General features: G+C 43.3%; 1 protein-coding gene across 6 annotated transcripts in view; it reads right to left on the bottom strand.

The window, feature by feature from the left end:
• The window catches only part of Katnal2 (katanin catalytic subunit A1 like 2), a 68,420-nt gene extending 60,397 nt beyond the window's left edge, over positions 1–8,023 (bottom strand). For 2 of the 6 annotated variants that reach the window (XM_034518264.2, XM_076912431.1), the window contains exon 1: positions 7,886–8,023. In XM_034518264.2, coding sequence (XP_034374155.1) covers positions 7,886–7,936 — 51 coding nt within the window. In that variant the 5' untranslated portion in view covers positions 7,937–8,023. Of the gene's footprint in view, positions 1–6,167; positions 6,469–7,885 lie in introns of those variants that run through there. The other 4 variants (XM_076912436.1, XM_076912432.1, XM_076912435.1 and 1 more) reach the window with 4 other exon arrangements.
• Positions 8,024–23,433: the final 15,410 nt, after the last annotated feature.

The raw sequence follows: 23,433 nt of genomic DNA, 5'->3' as shown, positions 1-23,433 counted from the left end.
ATATACTTATATTAATATATAAATATTTATATAAATATATAAATAAATATATAAATTATATATATGCCAGCTTGTCAGAAAGATACAAAAACAGGCGGACACAAATGCAGGCAGATTCCTGAGTTCAAGGTCAGTCTGGGACAGAGGAAGGGTGGGCCAGGCATGGTAGAAATGGTTATTTCAGGAAGGGGTCCCACCCAGCCATCTTAGCATCTGTACTTAACAGAGGCAGGAAGATCTCCGAATCCTTTTGCAATGTTGAAAGAAACTGTGAGTTCCCAGTTGATGATTCATAGGATAATCAAAGGGAACCTGGAGTAAATCACTGGTTTGATATGTAAAATAAAAGACTGGGCTTTAAGATCTGCAGGAGATGAGCTACCCAGAGAGTTTTTTTAGAATAGCGAGAGAACTACTTAGAGAACTGTCTAGAGTGAAGCATGGAGAGAGCTGTCTGGAGATCTCCAAAGAAAGCAGATCAGAGGAGGAGGGGGAGGGAGAGAGACAGACAGAGACAGAGACAGAGAGAGAGCAGGCTGGAAAGCTGTCTCCAGCAGAATATAGGCCACCAGCTTAGACCTACGATCGACTTTGAGTCTTCTGTTTCACCATTCCCAGACACCCCTTCCTCAGAAGCCCTCTTCAAGCCAAGGCTGGCAAGCAATTAATCCGTGTACACTCACTCACATGCATGCTATACAACTACATCAGGTATCTCCCTCAACATTTCTGCACTTAGTTTTTTGGTGTTTGTTTGTTCATCTTGTAGAGTGAAAAATTATAGAGGCCATTTTATGAAATATGTGTAGATTTTTCGCCTTACAGAACGCGGAACTGAAAATAAGATTTCAGGCCTTCACATTCCAGGTGAAGGACACTTGCTGGATTACATTCCTCAAGCCTCTTCCACCTATGGGTGGGAGAGGCCCAAGGCAGGAAGACATTCCTGACTACAGATAAAGATGCTGCCACCTAGGTGGGGCTATAGCAGGAAGATAGTTAATCCTGAAATAGTTGGTAAATGGCAGGGTAGGACACAATAACATGGAAAAAACCCACATTTTTGAGAAGAATGAGTGTGCAGAGTGATTTCACATGACTCTAGATCATTTGGGCTAGATTCCTCTGAAATGTTCCACTGTTCTTGGTTACCCCTCCCTTGGTCTTCCCAGTGCTATGTTCAAAATTTGTAAAACAACCAATCATGTGTAAGCGTGCAAAAATGCAACCATTCATGTGTAAGCGTGAGAAAATGCAACCATTCATGTGTAAGCGCGCGAAAATGCATTCCTCCCCTGACCCCATGCTATAAAAGACCCTTTAACCCACGACTCGGGGGCCAAAACCCTGCTCTTGGAGCTGAAGAGCTTGTCGTCTTGACCACTGGCTTACTCCCCTAATAAAGCCTCTGCTGATTGCATCCAGGTATGGTTTCTTGTGATCTTTGGGTGGTCGAGATTTCCGGAGGCTTGAGGAAGGGTCTCCCGAGTATGGGGGTCTTCAGTCTGTCTGTCTGTCTGTTTTTGGTCAGGTTCTCTCACTATATCTGAAGCTTGCCAATTTGGCTAGACTGGCTGACCAACAAGGCTTAGTAAATTCCCTGTCTCTGCCTGCTTAGCTCTGGGATTAGAGGCACCTACCACTATACCCCTCTCTCTTTTTATGAGTACTATGGAGCAAACTCAGGTCTCTATAGCAAGAGAACTAGTTCTGGGACCAGCTATCGAAGTTTAAGGTGGAAGGCTATACCAACTTTTAAAATTAAGGTCTCTCTTCATTTTGTAGCCCTGGCTGACCTGGAACTTTCTATGTAGACCAGGATGGCCTTGAATTCAGAGATTTACCTGCCTCAGACTCCCAGGTGCTAAGATTACAGCTGTGTGCCATTAGGCCCAGCCTTATACCAATTTTAAAAGTATTTTTCAGATATATCTAGGTGAGGCTGGAGATGGGGCTCAGAAGTTATGAACACTTACTGTTCTTCCAGAAGACCTGAGTTCTCAGCACCCTGGTTGTTTAACTAGCAACTATGTATAACACCATCTCTGAGAGATCCTGTGCCTCTAGCCTCTGCAGGCATCTGCACACACATGGCAGTTACATATACATGTAGATAAAAATAAAACCAGGGCTAGAGATATGACTCTATGGTTAAGAGCATCTACTGGTTTTGTGGAGGACTTACATTCAGTTTCTAGCACCCAGAACCTCAGTAAGTGCCACTCCAGGGGATCTGAGGACTCCATGAACACCTGCCCTCACCCATGCACACACTCACACATACTTACATAATGAAAAACAAAATAAGCCTCAAAAAACACAATCTCAAAAAGATATTCCTGGCTGATAAGATTTATATTTCTTTGTGGTTAAAATTAGAACCTAGGGCTAGAAAGATGACTCAGCGGTTAAGAGCACCCTTAACTACCCTTCCAAACGTCCTGAGTTCAATTCCCAGCCACCACATGGTGGCTTACAACCATCTGCAATGGGATCCAATGCACTCTTCTGGTGTGTGTCTGAAGACAGCTACAGTGTACTCATATTAAATAAATAAATAAATAAATAAATAAATAAATATTAAAAGTAGAACCTAACCAGTCATGGTGGCTCCTGGTGGTAATTCTAGAATGTGGGAGGTAGAGGCAGGAGGATCATTGCAAATTAGAGAACAGTATAGTCCACAGAGTGAGTTTGGTAGTGAAAACTCTATCTCAACCCTCCCCGCAAATACGTTATTAATGCAAAATCTGGATATTCCTGGTGGTGGTAATATATCTTCATGGTTACATCCTGATGCTGTCAAAGTATTTCAGCTTGTCTGAGAGGTCTCCCTGTCTTGTCCAGGTTGAACCAGAAGAATGTGGTTCAGCAACAGTGTTTCATGCATTTATGTTCTGGGTTTTTGTTTCACTTTGTTTGGTTTAAAACATGGGCTAACTATTTAACCCATGCTAACCTGGAACTTACTTTATAAGCTACCTCCTGCTCCTGCCTCCTGGGTGGTGGGATTATACCAGTGCATCACAACATGTAGCTTTTAAAGCCACAGCAATTTGAAAAATGCCCACAAGGCGGCAGTAGTGGTCAGTGGTGACCTAGTTAATCTTCCTTGTGTAAGAACAAAGCAAAACATAAAACACACATTACTTAAAATTCAGCTTAGCTTTATGGTGATTTAGAACTTGTTTAATTAGTCTTTAGAACTGAACATTGTTTATAGCTATTGGCATTTCAATAGATGCTTAAATGTTTTGAACATTTAAAGTTTAATAAGCCTCAGTTCTTTGAAGGAAAACACTGAGGTAATTAAATTTTCAATTACTTGGTTTTTTTAGAGATCCACGCAATTAATAAAAGCTAAGGCATTTAACACTCATTTTAAAAGTTAGTCAACTGCTTCATAAATTAGCTGAACACATAGTAAATAATTTTTAATACAAAAGGCTCACCCATAGGCAAAGCAGAAACCTTTTTAAAAAGTTCATGAAAAAAAGTGCATAGTCCTCACCAAAGAGGAAGAGCCTCTTCCGAACAGCTGAGACTGGGTGAGAAACAGGAAAAATGGCTTTGGGCCCCACTTATCTGTGTAAGACCCCCCCTCCCTCAAAGGGAGGACCTCCCTTTAGCCTCAGGAATTCTCGGCCACCCAAAAACTCACAAGACACCATTCTTGATGCAACAGCATGAGATATATTTCAGGGTCAGTCGACTGAGGCTGAGACTCGTGACCCACACAGGGGCAGAGGAGTGTCGACCCAGTGGCTGGGAGTGGAGGGCTTATATAGGGTAGAACCACAAACCAAGGGGGGATGAGGGGGCTACCAAGGAAACATAACATAAAAACAGCCGAGAAAGTCTTAAAAGGTCCCAATCCAAATTTAGTCAGGGTCATGCGGAAAACATCTTACACACTTATCTTTTGTAAGGATGTAACCTTGCTCAACCATTCATCTTGCAGTCAGCCAGTTCCTGGGACCACCCAGATGACTTGCATCTTTCTTTGTAGTCAGGAATGTGTCTTCCTGCTTTGGGCCTTCCCCATCCACAGGTGGGTTCTCTTCCCTGAGGCTTGAGGCATGTTAATCCAGTAAGTGTCCTCTGACTCAGGGTTAATGCACTCCTCCGGGAATGTATCTTGGGGCAGCGAAGGCCTGAAATCTTACATTCAGTTCCTTGGGTCTAGTCATTCTTTTGCTCAGGTCTAGGGGTCATAAAAACTTTCTATATTTTTCATAAGTTTTCTATATCTTTCAATCTGTAGTATATACAAGAGAGTGTGGCTCAGGCTTTCCAGAAACCATTCCTGTTATGATTGTTTCTAATTGTGTGTTCACATTTAAAACACTGAAGCTACTGCTCCTTACAACCTGCCTGGTTTCAGAGCATTTTAGAGGTTCTTATATTTGAGTTGAAAAACAAACAAAAAACCAGCAGAGGTATACAAATTAGATACAACCTTATTGTTTCTTTCTTTCTTTCCTTCCTTTTTTCTTTCTTTTGCTCTCTTTCTTCCTTTCTTTCTTTCTCTCTTTCTCTCTTTCTTTCTTTCTCTCAGCAGGGTCTCATTCCAGCATCTCAGGCTGGCATTGACCCTGAGCTCTACCCTCTGACCTCGGCCTCCTAAGTCACAAGCATTTGCCACCACACCCAGCTTATGATGTGCTGAAGATGGAACTCAGGGCTACATGCTACAGAGATACTCTACCCACTGATCTATATTCCCAGCCCCTAGATATAGTCTAATTTTAATTAAACACTAAATTAAAAATATTGGAAAAGAAAATCTGCCACCCAAAGTCACCAATAGCATCAGTATTTCATAGAGTCTTGTGACACAAATCTGTATTCATCAGGGTTCTCCAGCAAGACAAAACTTGTAAGATATGCCATATATGTGCAAGTATGTGTGTGTGTGCACATACACACACACACACACTGTAGGGTGGAGGGTGAGGCATCCTTTGGTGTCCTGGGGCATCTGGGTGTCAGATGGCAGACTCTGTGTATCTCCAATGTCTTACATAAAATGTATTCACACATAACCTATACAAATCCCCCATATACCCAGAGTCATTTCTAGGTTATGTATCCATTATAAATTCTCCCTAAAGGAGGGGAGAGGAAGCAAAGGAGTGAAGCAGAGGAGGGGAGAAGAGAAAATTATCTTAAAATATGTTACATTGTTTTTCAGAGGGCACGGATTTCTTTAATCTAAGTAACCTATGGCAAATCTGAGACAACAATGGGCCACACCAGACACTTGAAAACATTCTGGAAGTCTTAATACAGTATCTTAATTAGATAATCAATTCCTATGGAAAGCCAGTTCTCTTTGCAATGAATTTACCAGTCACCTCCTCCATCTCTACCGTTTCCCCTCCTCAGGACCTCAAATCAACGCAGTCCCATCGAATGTGACCCTGAGCATAGCTAAACATTGCTTTAGAAAGCACAGACCCACTGCATGTAACACTCAGCACAGCTACACACAGCTTTGGCGCCATCTAGGGCCTAAAACAAAAACAAACAAAAAAGACTTGGATCTTTGTCTTTTAAGCTTCAGAGAATTCGTTTCTTGAGACTATGTTACATACAGACAACAGATAATTAATTACCGTTAGACAGTAGCTTTTAATGTACACTCTAGGAGTCTGGAGAGCGCCAGATCAAAAAGAATGTAATTGCTGCTGAGGGAGACAAAGTAGAGAGTGGCAAGAAAAAACTCTGGGACAGACCTTTTTCTGTCTCACTATAGTGTTCCATAGGTCCTTTCAAAGTCTGGATTTGTTTTTCCAAGTACAATGGAAATCCATTAAAAACATCACAGCCAACGAGTAAAAGTTCAGTGAAGACTGAAGAGAGGCAACCTCAACAAAGAATAGATAAAAGACTATAGAGGTGGGGCAGGTGCAGACTCCTGGGGCATCAGGATGGGGACAGTAACATGAGCTATTAAAGATACGTTTCAGAAGTAGAATAAAGACCACCTGTTGATGTTTTCCTTCTGTAAGGAACTGTCAGCGCCTGGGAGTTCTGATGTTAATAACGATGCATATTGCTGCACTGTCTCAGAGTCAGGGAGAAGGGAAAGGTATAGGTGTTGACAGAGAAGGCTGAAAAGAGGTACTGAACAAGCTAAGACAACGATGCTGAAGCGATCTTACCGGCCAAGTCGAGTGGACAGCAATCACTGTATCCTCCATACAGCATCTTTCTGAGACAAGGGTCCCATACTGAGCAGAGTGGGCTAGGAGGCGTTTGGGGTTTTCCCACATATGAATAGAATTGAAATCATGGAGATGTGTGAAACCATTTCCGCCTGTGTTTTATAAGCTTGGTGTGTGTTTATGAAGCCACTTTCACAAGCCCATCCCAGTTTGTTTCAGCCAAGTCCCACTGGAGCCCAAAGGGCCGCTCTCATTATGAGGCCGGTGCTTCTGATTCTCATGCAGGTGGTTCCGGCTCAGAACCTGCAGGTGGTTCCAGCTCAGAACCGAGTGGGGCTTAACGCCAGAATTGAGGAAGTAGCAATTTCTAGAGTAGCCTGCTCCTTCTGCAGCTTGCAGAGGTGGGAAGGTGGAGAGGATTCCCTGGCCCGAGGTTGTGTATTTTGGGCATGTGGTATTATTGGCACTTCAAAGAGCAGTAGAAGAACTAGAAAGATGGTTCAGCAGTTAAGAACACTGGCTGCTCTTCCAAGAGGGTCTAGGCTCAATTTCCAGCACATGCATTGTTGCTAACAACCGTCTGTAACTTCAGTCCCCAGGCTCTGATGCATTCTTCTGGCCTCTGCAGGCACTGAATGCAGGTGGTGCACAAACATACACACAGATAAAACACTCATACACACAAAATAATTCCGTTTTTTTTTAAGGTAAAAGACACTAATCATGGTAGTGATTCTTATCTATCCAATGTAGTCATCACCTGTGGAGCTTTAAAAAAAAATCAATAAAAAGGACCCACCCTGAATCCCTGAGGAGGCTCCAGATGTCCATATTTCCTGGGCTTTAATTTTATTCATCTTTCTCCAGTACCCGCCCCCTCCCGCCCCCAGTACCCACAGTATTGTCTTGCTGCTCGGTGCCTGCAATACGGTAAGCTTTCAATTCATGTTCACTGTTGTGGAAATATTGCTGGCAGTAGCAGACGACCCACGCCACAGGATGCCATGGGATGTATTGTAAATTCACGAAGCCCTCGTTTGAAAAGGACCACAGTCAATTCTCTTACTTCAAATGGAGACTCTGAAGGGGGAAAGGCTGGTTTAATGCCTATGAGCTCTAGCCTTGATAATAACAACTGAGAACCTAAATTTAAAATTCTACCTACAGGTCAATGCTTCGTTAGTTTGTTTTCTTTCTTAATAGCGGAGTGACCTTTCAACAATCTCATTTTTTGTTTGTTGGTTTTTCTGTTTTGTTTTGAGAACGGGGTTTCACTATGCATCCTCTCTGGCTGGCCTGGCACTTGCTATGTAGACCAGGCTGATTTCGAACTCACAGTGGGCAGCCTGATTCTGACATTAAAGGCATTCATCACCAGCCCAACTCAACAATCTCATTTTGCACACTTCAAACACACACCAACAAGTAATCTAATCTGACCCTCAAAATCCAATTTCCTTACGTCACAGACCGACCGTGCAGCTCTGTTTCAAAAAGTTCAATGTCATCCCCAAACCCTCCATGGTTGTACCCTATCGAGATCACCACTTCAAAACCAGCCTCCTTCACTAAGGAAACCTAGAGCTACTGCGCTTGCGCCACTTGGGCCGGCCGCCTCTGTCGCCATAGCAACCAGAGAGTCGCGAATCTGTCTGTTGTAACAAGAATTCCTGGTACAATCCTGGGTTTTGCTTGTTTGGGATAGCTTTCCTTACCGCCTCCCGCGCCTGGTGCGTGAGTTTGAGAGTCTGGTAAGAAAGCTCCATTAGACACTGAGTCAGGGACCACGAAGAGAGAAGAGTAGCCCGCCACCAACGGACCTGTGTCTGCTGGAAACCGGACGCTTAACCAGCCCGCCCCCATTCGGGATTGGCCAGGGCTCAGACGTCCTAACCAATCACAGGCCGCAGACGGATTCTCCAACGAGTCAGTCAAGGTTACTCTCAGTCTTTGATCCAGAGCGTCTGCGCGATCCCAGTCAATCAAGAGGCTGAGAGGGTATGGTTAGTAAAGCCGTTGGAGATGGGCTTTGCAAGTGTTGGGGTTCTCCTAATTCGTACTGTACTTGGCCCTGGGTCTGGGCAGTTGTTGAAGGGTTTGGCTATGCCTAGACGCTCCTTCTCCACGTCAAAGGATAAAGGTTTTGAGAATTAGCCGCAGATTTCCTTTGAAATCGTGCCCCGGCCGGAAAGGCTACCAACACTATGGCTGACAGGGGCTTTCCCTTTTCCATCTGCCTTTGCTTTTGCCCAGTTTCCGCTAGGAGTGGACACACGTGGTCTCTAGGATTTCCTCCTCCGTTTTCTGATTAACTCATTTATGACTTAAGTGTTTTCCCTTTTTTTTTTTTTTTTTTTTTTTTTTTTTTGGTTTTTCGAGACAGGGTTTCTCTGTGTAGTCCTGGCTGTCCTGGAACTCACTCTGTAGACCAGGCTGGCCTCGAACTCAGAAATCCGCCTGCCTCTGCCTCCCAAGTGCTGGGATTAAAGACGTGCACCACCACCGCCCGGCGTGTTTTCCCTTTTTTAAAAGATTTAATTTGAGTGCCTGTGTGTAGACGGCCACACAGGCCAGAAGAGGGCATGTTCCTCTGGAGCTGGAGTCACAAGCAGTTGTGAGCAGGGTCCTCTGGCAGAACAAGAAGCACTCTTGACCACACACTTATCTTCCCAGCCCACTCTTTCTTGCTTCTAACTTTCTGAGGCAGGATCTCACCGTGCAGCACTGGCTGACCCGGAACTCGCTATTTGAACTAGACTGACCTCTCTAACTTGGCTGCGATCCTCCTGCCTCTGCCTACATAGTCCTGAGATTTACAGGTGTGAGCCACTATACTGTTATCTTTTCCCCCTATGTCTTTCTTGTGCCAAAGCTTTAGTGTGTCATCATTAGTGTCTGCCTTCTTCATCCACTTTTTCTAGTCCAGATATAAAATACTAAGTATCCTCCATCTTTAAAAAAAAAAAAAAAAAAAAAAAAAAAAAAAAGTATTACCTTCTACCTGTTAGGCTAAGTTGCCTCTCAGTCACTGTGAGCATTCTGGAAGGACTAGTCTTAATCTCTTCACTTCCCATTTGCTTCTCAACACGTTCTTCCCCTGTTCTTTTGAATTTTTTTCTACTTGGGAAATTCAATAACATTATTTTACACGATATCTTTTTGGGGGATGGAGGAGAAACAGGGTCTTGCTTGTGGCAATCCTTCTGTCTCAGCCTCCTGAGTGCTGGCATTACAGACCTGAGAGAAACCACATCCAGCCTTCTTATTCAAATTTGTCACTGTTTAAGATTGGGTTGGAGGGGTGGCTCAGCGATTGAGAGCACTGACTGCTGTCTTCCAGAGGTCCTGAGTTTGGTTCCCAGCAACCAGGTTCCCAGCAACCACTTGGTGGCTCACAGCCATCTGTAATGGGATCTGATGCCCTATTCTGGTGTGTCTGAACACAGCTACAGTGTACTCATATACATTAAAAAAAAAAAAAAAAAAAAAAAAGACTGCTGACCACTACTTTAGAAGTACTAACATCTATAATTCATTAAACATTTATAGCACACAGGTTCTATGCGAATTAGAGTGCTACCTTATTACACTGCATTTTGTTGTCCTGTGACGTGAGTATTTATCGTTTTTAAATATGTGAGTGCATATGCATACGCCTGTGACTGAGGATGGCACCTGCAGAGGCCAGAAGCATCGAGTCCCCTGAAGGTCGAGTTACAGGTGATTATGAACTGCTGCTGTGGGTGCTGGAGCCACTCGGGTCCCCAGCAGAGCAGGATGTGCCACTGAGCCATCTCTTCAGCCCTGAGTTAGAGGACATTCGTTCTGTGTGTGGCCCCGTTTTAGACAAACAACAAGACAGTTACCAGTGTAAATGAAACAGACTTTTATTGGAAAAGGTACCATCTAGGACTTTGGTGAAAGAAGTCAATGCCTAGCCTAAAGTGTCAAAGGACAGGCTTTTTTTCTTCCTAGGAGCTAATGGGACTGGAGGCTGAAGAGGACAGCAATGCTGCTCGCTTCCCATTCAAAACCTCCTAGGGCCTTCATCACATTCTTTAATCTCTGTGTCCTATAAAGGGAATAACAAAGCTTGGATAACTGTTCATTCATCTGGCTACAACATGTCTCATCCTTCTTTTTTTTTTTTTTTTTTTTTTTTTTTTTTTGGTTTTTTGAGACAGGGTTTCTCTGTGTAGCCCTGGCTGTCCTGGAACTCCACTCTGTAGACCAGGCTGGCCTTGAACTCAGAAATCCACCTGCCCCTACCTCCCAAGTGCTGGGATTAAAGGCGTGTGCCACCACCACCCGGCGTCTCATCCTTCTTTTAAGTACTGTTCAGAACTATGGATCAGAAGAAAAGACTCTCAAAGTAGTATTGTCTGTCGACAATTTCTGTGGTCACCCAAGTGCTCTAAGACTAACATTGTTTTCAGATCTTTGAACAAACATGTAGTCTTCAGCCCATGGATCAAAGAGTAACTTACTCTTTCAAGTTGTAAAGGCCCTAGTGGCATAGACAGTGATTCCATAGCACCTTATCGTAAGGATCTGAGCAAAGCAAAATGAAGCTAGTGGGGTTTGCCATTCCAGAAACCATTAATGAGCTGAGTGTGGTGGCCCATGCCTAAAGTCCTAACATTCAGGAGGTTGAAGCAGGAGGGAGGATCTCCATGAGTTCAAATCCAGCCCAGATTATAGCATACAATAAGGAGGGTAGGGGGAGGAGAAAGCCGAGGCTGAGTGAAGGAGAGGTAAAAGGTAAATCTCAGGAGCTGGGGTGAGGTTCCACGTGGCGTCAGTCCTAACACTGGGCAGTGTTGAGTACTTGAGGCAGGACCCTTGAGTCTGAGGCTAGCCTGTGTGACATTTTGAGTTTCAGGCCTTTCCAGACTACACAATAATAAGTAGTTTAAATTTTTTTTGAAGAGGAATAAAAACAACTGAAGGACTGTGAAGGGGCAAATGCCAAAGGATGGAGATCAGGAAGGAGGTGAGGAAACAGGCCCTGGTTGTTGTAGAGTAAGATCTTACCAGCTCCTCTTTGCACATCCTGCTGTGGTGTCCCAGAGCACCTAGACCCCACTGCACCCCTTATGGAGTAAACAGCATACCAGTCTTATCTCAATCCTTGCTAAAATGCATTTTAAATGCATTTAAACACATATATTTACTTTTAACTAGGACCTACTTTGGAAAAAAGAAGCAGAGGCAAAGAGTAAATTGTATCCTTTCCTGTGGGGAAGTCAGTCTTGTTGGATTTTGTAGTGATGGAGATCTGAGGGCCTTGCACATGGCAGCAAGAGCTGCCACCACACTACACCCTCAGTCCTCTGTATTTTGAGGCAGGATGTCACCATGTAGCTCAGGCTGGCCTTGAACTCACCTTGTGACTGCTGTGTCTCTGACTCAGACATGCAGGGGATTGCACTTAGGAATCATACACTTCGTTCGCTCTCAGGAAGGTTTCTGTGCTGGACTTGTTAGGTTTGGTTGTAGTGTCTCTCAGTGTCATCCCTGCTGACATCTGGGGTCCTATTTTTCTTTGTTGTGGACTGGGCTTTGTCCAGTTCATGGAGAAAATTCCCTTCTCCTTTGTCCACTAGGCACCAGAACCCCTGCCCTCAAGTTGTAATAACCAAAGCATCTTGAGGGCATGGCTGTTAAGGTCTGAATCAGAAATGGACCCCAGACACAGCCCCAACATTGGACTCCTGTTGTGAGTGTTCTGTCTCCAACTCGCTTCTGGCCTCTGTTTTCATTTCCGGTCTGCTGCCTCACATAACCATCTGTGGCCAGAACCTCCCCAGTGCCTTCCCCACCATGATGGGCTGATACTGTGAGCCAAAAGAAACCTCTCCTCCTTCACTTTGTCTCTGTGAGATATTTGCCAATTGGCCACTGGCGACAATATTTCCCCTAGACTAGAATCATAGGAGACGGGGGGGATGAAAGAATTTATAAAGATAAATATAATTGCATAAAATGTCTATTTCTTAATAAGCCAGTAATACAGAAAAAAATTAAGAATTCCCCTCTTATATAAGAAAGCCATCCTGGCTATCCAGAAGACTGAGGCAGGAGGATTGACTGAGCACAATAGTTTGCACAGTAGTTTTGCCGCCATAGCAACCAATGCTTTGATTCGTTTTGTATGTGTAGGTGTTATGCCTTCATGTATATCTTTGCACTATGTGTGTGCAAAAGAGACCATAAGAGGGTGTCAGATCCCTGGAAATGAAATTATGGATGGTTGCTAACCTCCATGTGGATGCATAGAATAGAACCCCGGTTCTCTGGAAGAGCAGCCAGTACTTTTAACCAATGAGCCATCTCTGTGTTAAGATTCAAATCTGGAACAAATGGCTGAGGTGCCTATTTAACATATCAAAGGAGAGTTGGCCTCCAGGTTCTCCCAGCATCCCTATTACAGGGTACGGCCAGGTACCCCACCCTCTACCCTGAATTCTCCAGCCAAGGGGTTAGGTTACTTTCCTCCAGAGGCTCTTCCCTATATATCCAAGCCATTTTGATTGATTTACCCTTTTTACCTTTTCCTTTCTTAGCTGCTGTTCCTGGTTCCACTCTCTTTCCTTTCCCCTCTCTTCCCCTCCCCGCACTCCCCACATGGCCCAGCTCAGCTTGATCGACCTCTTAGACCTCTTACTCCTAGATGTCTCTGACTCCTTGCTATGCTCCCCACACATCTGTAATAAATCTTCTATTCCTCCAGCATACCCAGGAGCAGTCATAGCCTTCCTTATTTATTTATTTATTTATTTATTCATTTTTTCATCCATTCTCCATTCCTTAGAACCCTCATGTTAAAAAAAAAAAAAAAAAAAAAAAGAATATTTAGGGACTGGAGAAATGGGTCAGCAGTTAAGAGCCCTGTTAAATATAAACAAACTAATTAAGAAGGTTATTCAGGCCTGAGTTGGGCTCTGTGGTAGAGCTCGCTCCTACCATGCCCTCACCATCAGTCAACAGCACCAAAACATAAATAATAAAAATATCCCCCAAACCAAAACAAAGTTATATGTTCTATGAGCATTAATGACATTTTTGTCTTCTCCCCCTTGTTTGTTTGTTTGTTTGTTTTTAAGATCAGGCTAGCCTAGAATTTGGGACAATCCTACCTCCACCTCCCAAGTGCTCCGCCTTTGGCTTTACTGACCTTTCTCCTCTGGGTCCTTAGATCTATTTGGAACAGAAAGCAAAGCTGCCTTGTGTTCCTGAGTCACCTTAAATTACAAAGTATTGAAAAGCTGCAGCTCATCATCATTTCAAAAGGTCAACCAGTAACCTGGACGTAGTTGCACATATCTTTAATTCCAGAACTTTGCAGAGGCCAGTGGATTTTGAGGCCAGTCTGGTCTACATAGTGAGCTCCAGAACAGCCAGGGCTACACAGATCCTATGTCAAAAGGAAAAAAAAAAAGACTGCTATTCTACTTGCTGTTTTTTACTTTTTTGACTACAGCATGGGTATTTTTAAAAAAGGATTTTATTATTTTTACTTTATGCATGTGAACACATGCATACCTAGTTATGTGGGTGGCACACAACTCTCTAACTCTAGTTCCTGGGGGACCTGACACCCTCTTCTGACCTCAGTGGGTACTAGATGCATATTGTGTACACACATTCAGACAAAACATTACGCATATAAAATAAAAAAAAATAATTTTCCTGGTGGTGGTGGTGGTAGTGGCACACACCTTTAATCCCAGCACTCAGGAGGCAGAAGCAATCGAACAAGTTCTCTGACAGCTAAGGCTACACAGAGAGACCTAGCCTGGAAAAACAAACACACAAACAAAAGAAGCCATCCATCAACTATTCACTTCTATGTCCTTCTCTCTACGGGACCACTTGGGACTCTGTGGGAGCCATGTTTGATTGTGTCACACTGCTTTAATCAGTGTCCTGAGGAAAGCAGGAAGAGGATGTTCTCACACTGGACAGGAACTACACCTGTCTAAAGGGAGACCTTGTGGCAGGTAACTGCAAGCCATCTCCAAGCAGAAGTTATTAAAATTGGTCTTTATGATGCTAAAAACAGCTTTCAAAACTGGCAAATGTCTGAAACTCTCTGAGTTGATGTCTCTCTCTCTCTCTGTCCACAGTTGTAGATGTGGAAGAATGTGGATCTGATCCATGAGGTGAAATTCACTTGCCGGTTTGCTGGGTTTGCCATTACTGCGCTTTTTTTCCTTCTTGGCCTTCCCAGTCCTCTTTCTCTTCCTTCCTCCTGCTCTTAAATTTCCTTTTCCATTTTAACATTCTTACGCAGCCAAACCCAGCTTCACATTTGGTATGCAATCCAATCCCTCCGCCTCCACCTCTCAAGAGATGGGCTCTCAGGTGTGCTCCAACACACTTCACTTCCACGTGTCCTAAACTACAGAACCGGATTGCCTCTTCAGATAGAGGTAGGTGTTGTGTTTCAGACTCTGGACAAGAGGCCAAGGTGCCTGTTTAACATACCAAGGGATCTGCCTCCAGGTTCTCCCAGCATCCCTCAGTCCCTCCCTGTTATAGGGCATGGCTGGCATATCCAATCCTCTACTCTGAGCTTGGCTCTGGCTCTTTCCTATATAATCTAGACATTTTGGTTCTCTCTCTCTCTCTCTCTCTCTCTCTCTCTCTCCCTCTCCCTCTCCCTCTCCCTCTCCCTCTCCCTCTCCCTCTCCCTCTCCCTCTCCCTCTCCCCCTCCCTCTCTTTCCCTCCCTCCCTCTCTTTCCCTCCCTCCCTCCTTCCCTCCCTCCCTCCCTCCCTCCCTCTATCCCCCATCCCTCCCCACCCCCCTTGCTTCTCTGTCTCTGGGTCTGCTTGCTTGGCTTTAATTCAGCTTGAATTGGCTAATATTTCATCAGAGGAGAAAACCTATCAGTGGTGTTGAGGCCTGTCTCCCTAACACAACTATAGCCATTGTGTTCCATGCCCACCAGATATTTCATATTGTTGACTCCTGCCAGTCATTGATGCAGAAAAATAACTTAACTCAGAGCAGGGTCATGCTGACCACACACCCTCTTAATGTTCTATATGTTATGAGGTTTGTTAATCTTAAATTCCACAACTATAATCTTCACGTAGTTCCCATCAAACTAAAGGTCTATATAAACTTATATCTAAAATGGCTTGAGTCAGGGCTGACCACCGGGCAGCACGTCCAGCACCTGTGTATGAGTTTATTGTGGTCTTTGCAGTTTTAGCCTTTATAAACTAACATAGATAAATATTCAGGGCCATAAGCCTCAGCCCCAAACTGAGCTACAGCCCTTATCAATCAGCCATAGGGTATGCATTCAATAATCCATCCCTGACTGAGTGAGATTAGTGTTCGTGTGGTTTGTGGGGCAACTTCTGGACCCCACGGAGTAGGGCTTCAGAAGTCCTGTCTAAAGAGATGCAGGGCCAGGGCTGGACTCTTGCCTGTCGCTGCCCCGTTCTAGGAAACATGCTGGCACTGGCTTTCCTATGTAAAATCTGCAGCTGGCCAAGAACTAAATGGAACCAGGCAAGAGTCCAGTCTCATTAAAGATTGGTATTGGGACGGGTGACATGCTTTAAACCCCAGCACTTGGAAAGCAGAGAACGGTGGCTTTCTATGACTCCGAGACCATCCTAGTTGACCTAGCTAGTTCTAGACCAGCCAAGGATATATAGTGAAACTGTTTCAAAAAACAGCAGCAACCAAACAAAACATTGACTTAGGATGGGCATTGTGGTATATACCCTTCATCCTGGCACTCAAGAAATAAAGTCAGGCAGAGGTCTGAGTTCACGGCCAGCCTGGTCTACATAGTAAATTCCAGTTAGCCAGGACTACTACATAGAGAGAACTTGTCTCCAAAAATTTTATTATTATTATTATTGTTGTTATTGTTATTATTATTATTATTAGAATGATTGATCAGCAAAACAAATGACCTTTGCTATATTAGCTTTAAAAACCAGCCTGGGGGTGTAGCTCAGAAGAGTGAGAGCATGTTCTAGCCCTGGGTTCAATTCCGTCACTGAAAACAAAAGGGAGCCAGCTAGTCAGGCATAGTGGCTCTTAATCTATAATCTTAGTACCACTGGAGAGAGGCTAAGGTAGGAGGATCTTAAATTCAAGGCCAGCCGCTACTAAATTGTAAGAAAAGCAGTTGCTCGGTGTGGTGGTGCATACCTCTGATCCTGGTGTCCAAGGTGCCAGAGGCAGGTGGGATCTGTGAGTTCAAAGCCAACCTGGTCTACAGAGTGAGTTTTAGGACAGCCAAGGTTACACAGAGAAACCCTATCTTGAAAACACAAAACCAAGCCAAACAAACAAAAAAATGGAAAATAAAAACAGATTGTCCTGCTCTGTTTTGTCTGCCCCCTTTTCCAAGTCCTGATTCAGAAAGCACATCTTCCTCTGTTCTCCCCTCCCCTTTTCCCCTCCCCCTTAAATGTTTTATTTTTTTGAGACAAAGTCTCACTTTGTAGCTTTGACTGGCTGGTCTGAAACACACTATATAGACTAGCCTGGCTTGAATTCATAGAGACCCACCTGCCTCTGCCTGCCCTGTCTGGGGATTAGAGGCTGGACCCACCATGCATCATGCTCAACCTGCTTTTTTTTTTTTTTCTTTCTTTCTTTTAATGTCTGCTTTCCCTAATACTCTGGATTTCTCTCTGTCTCTAAAACTCTCCCCCTCAATGCCATGTGTGTTTGTCCACCCTGTTGCTGGCCCCCCATGACAGCTTAATTTAAACGGTGTAGTTTTTTTCTCTTTCTCTTCTCTGACTTCCTCTTCTGGGCTGCTTGCCTGACCTAAAGTTTTTCTTTTAACCACTAATAAAATTGTCCTCAGGCTTAAAAAAAAAAAAAAAAGGAATATATGTCAGTGGAGGGTGTGGACGTGTGGTTATTTGGATCGTTATTCCAGAAAGCACTGGATAACACAATTCAAAGCGGGCTGTGACCAGAGCAGCTTCAACAGCTGTCCTTTTCACTCAGAAGTGTCCTTGCCATCTAGTGTGACTCACTTTAAAGTCTCTTCCCAAACTCAGAAGCCTAAAATGTTTCTCTCCTGGCTGACAGATGGGCTCTTTTCCCAAATGAATCAGCCCTGGCTATAGTATATGATCTCATAATAGAAACCAGTCTGCAAGCGCCTATGGGAAGAAAAACAACCCAAACCTAAAAGTATCCAGCTCTAACGCTTGGGAATGCCCAGCACGTAGCTGTCAGTGGACCTCAGCACTGAGCTGGTATACTCCATAGTTTGAGCCTTCCTGTTTGACTGTACCTTATTTACTACTGCAGTGACCTTCCTTTCTCCCACTTCTCTCTCTTCCTCCCTCCTCACATCTGTTTTGAGCTCCAGATGGAAGCCATGCCTTTTGCCTTCCCCCCTTTTAAGTGAAAATAAAAGCATCCATTCGTCCATTCATTTAGAAAAAAATTTGTTTCATACTTGTTATAAATCAATGTTTTTGACAAAGAGATTTGGACAAAGTCTGCCTTCATGAAACTTATGTTCTAGTAGGGAACAGATGCTAGGATTATTATGCCCATAATCCATGAATTAATATGATTCAAGATAGTAGTTGATTTCATAAAGAAAATAAAGCAGTGTAAGAAGATAGACATGGCCGGGCGGTGGTGGTGCATGCCTTTAATCCCAGCACTTGGGAGGCAGAGGCAGGTGGATTTCTGAGTTCGAGGCCAGCCTGGCCTACAGAGTGAGTTCCAGGAGAGCCAGGACTACACAGAGAAACCCTGTCTTGGAAAAAAAAAAAAAGATTAACAAACCTCAGAACATACAGAACTTAAGAGGGTATGTGGTCAGAATGGTCCTGCTCTGAGTCAAGCTTTATTTCTGTCAACAATATGGAATAGATGGTAGGCATGGAACAAAATGGCTACAGCTATGCTAGCTGGGCAAGCCTCAACATTATACACTGCTGAAGACATCAGGTAGAAAAGTGATAGCCAAGCAGAGAAACCTCTGCTGTGGATCTTAGATACCATCTGACGACACTATTAGCCTGTGAGTTGGTGCAATTCAATGGTTTGCTGAGCTAACATATTCCAAAAGGTGTCACCTGATAGTCACAGGATGTCAGCTTTTAGACCTGCAATACCCTAACCTTTCCACAGTCAATGGTGTTCAAGGCTCATCACCCTGGGGATTGAAGCAGGTGTCCAGGTGTGCTGGCTGGCACCTTAGCCTATTACCTATGGTCCTCTCAAAATGACTTCGTCCTTGTTTGTGTGTTATTTTGATTTTTATCACTTCACTCTTTGGCTCTTCTTTTTTTTTCTTTTTTGATGTTATTTTAAAGATTTATTTATTTATTTTATGTATATGAGTACACCATTGCTGTCTTCAGACACACCAGAAGAGGGCATCAGATTCCATTACGGATGGCTGTGAGCCATCACGTGGTTGCTGGGAATTGAACTCAGGTCCTCTGGAAGAGCAGTCAGTGCTCTTAACCACTGAGCCATCTCTCCAGCCCATTGGCTCTTTAGTTTTACCTAAAAGCAGATTTACTTTTATCCTATCATGTTACCGAACCTATGCCAAAATATCTTGGTTCTAAAATCTAGGTTTTTAAATGCATAATCTTTTTTTTTTTTTTTTTTTTTTTGGTCTGCTTGAAATAAGGTCTTCTTACGACTTCTTAAGGTCAGGCTGGCTTGGTACTTAACATCTGTCTTAGTGACTTTTCTATTGCTGTGATAAAACCCCACAACCAAAGTTTCTTATAGAAGGATAGATTTAACTCATGGTTACAGAGGGATAAGAATCCATCACTATCACAGCTGGGAAGTGCAGTAGCTGGAGCTGAGAGCTGAGAGCTGAGGGCTCAAACCTCAAACCACAGACAGGAAACAGAAAGCAACCTAAGAACATTTGTCTTTTGAAAGCTAAAAACCACACCCCACATACTCCTACCAAACCCTCCACGATGTACTTCTTCCGGTAAGGCCAAACCTCCTAAACCTACTCAAACAGTACTACCAACTGGGAAGCAAATGTTCAAGTGCCTGAGCTCTGTGGAGTCCATCTCATTTCACCCTAAACCCCTCAGGAATGGAGATACTGCAGAGCACTATTCCCACAGGCTTTACATCTATCCATTTTATGGCACTGATAAGTTAGAGAAAAGGAAGAAATTTGCAAGTGAATGCATTCAAGGTCTGTAAAAAGAGACGTAGAAAGAAGATAAAAAAATAGGAAGATGATTTATCCCTTATTAAGAACAAATATTCTGTCAGGCAGTGTTGGTACAAGCCTTTAATCCCAGCACTTAGCAGAAGGCAGGTGGATCTCTGAGTTCAAGGCCAGGGAATCCCACTATTTGAAAGGATTAGGAGGTGTGGCTTTGTTGGAAGAAGTGTATCACTGGGGGTGCATTTTGAGGTTTCAAGCCCTTAGTCTCTCAGCCTATGATCAGGATGTAGCTCTCAACTATTGCTCCAGCACTACCTGCATGCCACCATGCTCCCTGTCATGATCATGGACTAAACTTCCAAAAGTATAAGCCAGGCTCCATTCAAATGCTTTCTCTTAGAACTGTTGACTTGGCCGGGGAGTCTCCACAGCAACATGACACTGACTAAGACAGAAGTTGCTACCCTGACTGTATTGCTGTGACCGCCAGACCATGCTGCTTGTTGGTAGTGTGTATTTTGGGACTTTAGGAAAGAAATTGAGTTGTTTAAGTGGGGCTTAGTGGCCCATCCTAGAAGGAACATGTCAGACAGTGGATCTAAGACCAATGTAGATTATGACTAGCCTAGCTCAAGAGGTTTCAGGGGAGGAAGGATATTAGCAAGTGGCCTAGAGACCATTCTTGATGTTTTTTGACCTAAAAATATGGCTGCTTTTTGCCCTTGTCCTAAAAAATCTGCCTGCTAGCCCGGGTGGTGGTGGCGCATGCCTTTAATCCCAGCACTTGGGAAGCAGAGGCAGGCCAATTTCTGAGTTCAAGGCCAGCCTGGTCTACAGAGTGAGTTCCGGGACAGCCAAGGCTACACAGAGAAAGCCTCAAAAAAAAAAAAAAAAAAAAAAACAAACAAAACAATCAAACAAACAAAACAAACAAACAAACAAACAAAAAAACCTGCCTGCTGCTAAATGGAGTTTTGGATTAATGGCTTTGGCAGAAAAGATTTCAAGATAGCACAGTATTGACTGTGCCCTGTGGTTATTAGTAATTATTCTTATGCAGATCTACAATGATGAAAAGGAGGAAGCTGTACAAACAAATGTAGTTTGATTAGAAAAGGAACACCAGGAAGTGTAATAGAGCTAAATCCTGTGCTCAAGGAGATACAAAGTTTGTTTGTTTGTTTTTTTAAAGCCTGACCCTAAATGAAATAAAGAGAGTTATAACCTTAGAGCAAGACCTTACCCAGCTAACCTTCCAACTTGTGGCAAGAAATTAGAGAAAAGCTTAAGTAGTAAAGGAAACCACCAGCGACAGAAAGCTGGTGAAAATGTAATAGAAGGAGGGGACCAAGTAACAGCTCCAGCAATCAGCAGAACCTGGCAGTTTCTGTGATGTGGTTATGGCTTTAGAGCCAAGGATGCAAGAAGGGGCTTTCGGAATCTCCATCCCAGGTTAAAGAAAGATGCTGATACCAGGCATATGTCAGGGGTGTCCCTACATGGAAGTCCAGAGAGGCCATTGTGTATGGCTGCAAAAGTGAAGCCTGGATTGTGTTGGAGGCCCCAAAATATTGAAGATGCCAGAGTGGTGGGATACCTGCCAAGGAGAGCTGCTAAGAGGGTGAGAAACAGCCCAGTAGAGAGAAGTGTTACAGTCAACAACGCTGAAAGGAGCTGGAGATCTGGAGAGCACTTTGATATCAGAAATGGAAATACAAAATTTGGAGTTTGCTGGGTTTTGGTCTTGCTTTGGTCCAGTATTTCCTCACTGTGCCCTCTTTCCTCCCTTTTGGAATGGTGATGTGTATCCTGTGCCGCTGTATATTGAAAGTAGTTGATCTGATTTTGATTTTACAGGGATTTCAGATGCCTTGACTCTCAGAAGATACTTAGAACTTTGGATTTTTAAGGAACTTTGAGACTGTGACAGAGTATAGGGACTATGGAGGCCAGTGAATAAAATGTGATGGTTTGAACTACTCCCATAGGCATAGCATATTTGAATGTTTTGTCACTAGAAGTGAAGCTATTTGAAAAGATTAGAAGGATTAGGAAGTGTGGCCTTCTTGGAGGAAGCATGTTGGTGAGGGTAGGCTTTGAGGGTTTTTTTTTTCAATTATTTTTTTTAATTGGATATCTTATTTACATGTCAGATGGCATCTCCTTTCCCCATTTCCCCTCCCTAGAGAACCCCTATTTTACCCCCCTGTATCCTTTTTGCTTTTATACAATTTTCTAAATGTTAATCAAAGGCTTTATAAGTTTGGTAATGCTCAATAACAAGATGTCCATATAATCAGAAGTGTAACCCAATACCCAACCTAGATATATCAACTATCTTTGACTGGTGGAGACATGTGAACATCTGCCTCCATGTTCCCCACTCTCGTCACCTAGCTCCTCCTCTCCTTCTCTCCTTACTCTTCCTCTTCCTTTCCTTACTCTTCCCACCTTAGCTCCTTCTACATATCACCCTTCCTGTTAAAATAAAACTTTTCTCTCAAAATACAATTAGAGCATAACTATACCAATTTGTGTCAGTAAGGTACAAGATAGACCTAATACTCAGTCCATCATTTTGTTGACTAACCAGAACTTCTGCCATCTCTCCTAACTAAAAGACTTAGTTCTGAACCTGGCTTTTTTCTCGGCTTTAGAATGAATGTCAGTTGAAAACCATCCTCTCAATTTTTTTCTCTCAAAGTAAATAGCCGGGATTGGCTATGAGACTATAAGTCTTCAACCCCATCAGAAATCCAGAATGACTGAGTTAACTGAAATTATGGGAAGCACAAAGCATAGCCTCTAAAACTTAGCCAATTTATAGAGACCGCTGAACACCTGGACAGTCCCTATACTACAAAACGTTGGAGCATCTGATCTTCAGCCTTCTAGCCTAGGATCATCTGACAGACCTAGTGATGCAGAATTATTAAGGGCTGATTACTGTCTTGGCAGATATAATCAGTTGACTATTCCGCAAGTGTGTCCTTTTCTGGACAGTAATTTGTCTGTAGATGAAAAGAGGCAATTATTGCCTAGTGGTTGTCTCACCACAACTGGAGTAACTCCAAAAATGCTCAATTTATTCTTAGAACCCAAGACAGGAAGCTGTCAGGAACAGACAGGTCTCTAATAAAAATGAACATTAATACAGAAATGTTTGTAACATCAATTCTGTGGACTTCTGCCGTTTTGAAAACAAACTATCCATGTAAGGCAATCTGGACTGCTGACTGTTAACTCCTCTCAGCTATTTCTAAAGAAAATATAGAAAACACCCTAACAATAAACTCAGAGCCATAAATTTGCTATAGGCCCTTAACTCACAGGCTAACCATCTCAAATCAGTTAGAAAAGTTAAAGAAGGACTGGGTCTAAGACTTGTATTCCTAAATGTGTTATATAGGTACAATGCCTATGAAAGTAACAATATTAATCTCACTTTTATATCAATAAGAAGCTCATACCAATGAAAACCTTAAATTTGAAATCAAAGTAAATTTTGTACCATTTAAGAAATTATAACTTCATCTTAATAACAATTATATATATTTCTACCAATAGGTTATGGTTATGCAATAAATCCTATCTAATTCTTTCTGTTCCAACAAAACCACCACTTTTCCCTAGAAAGACAGCCCAATATTAACCACCTCATTCCCCAAGCCCAGGGAATAGGGGCACCAACTCTTCATTAACTTCTTCAAGCTGATTTTGGGCATTGAGATATTAGAAGAGGGGCAGGGGGAAGAGTAAATTGATAAGCCTCTGATGCTGTGTCTTCACTACATCCAGCTGGAATTCCAGGACATCAGAGGTTCGAGCAGGTCTGCTCAGCTTGCCTGATGAGTAGATACACCAAGGCTGTGTATTCTGCAATATACAATTCTCAAAACAAATTTTAGTATCAAGATAATTTTTTGTTTGAATTCTGGAATCTAGTCTTCTGGGCGGCCTGCCTCTGTCATGTCTAATCCATATAATTCTGGGAGTTTCTATGAGGGTGTGCTCCCACCATCCTCCCATTCCTGCCTCCCTGCTCTCGAATTTCCCAACACTAGGGAACCCAAACTTTCAGACACCAAGGCCCTCCACTTCC

Source organism: Arvicanthis niloticus, chromosome 14 (assembly GCF_011762505.2).
Source record: "Arvicanthis niloticus isolate mArvNil1 chromosome 14, mArvNil1.pat.X, whole genome shotgun sequence".
NCBI classification, from domain to species: Eukaryota; Metazoa; Chordata; class Mammalia; order Rodentia; family Muridae; genus Arvicanthis; species Arvicanthis niloticus.
The sequence above is the reverse complement of the archived record's forward strand: the minus strand, read 5'-3'. Positions and strand labels throughout refer to the sequence as shown.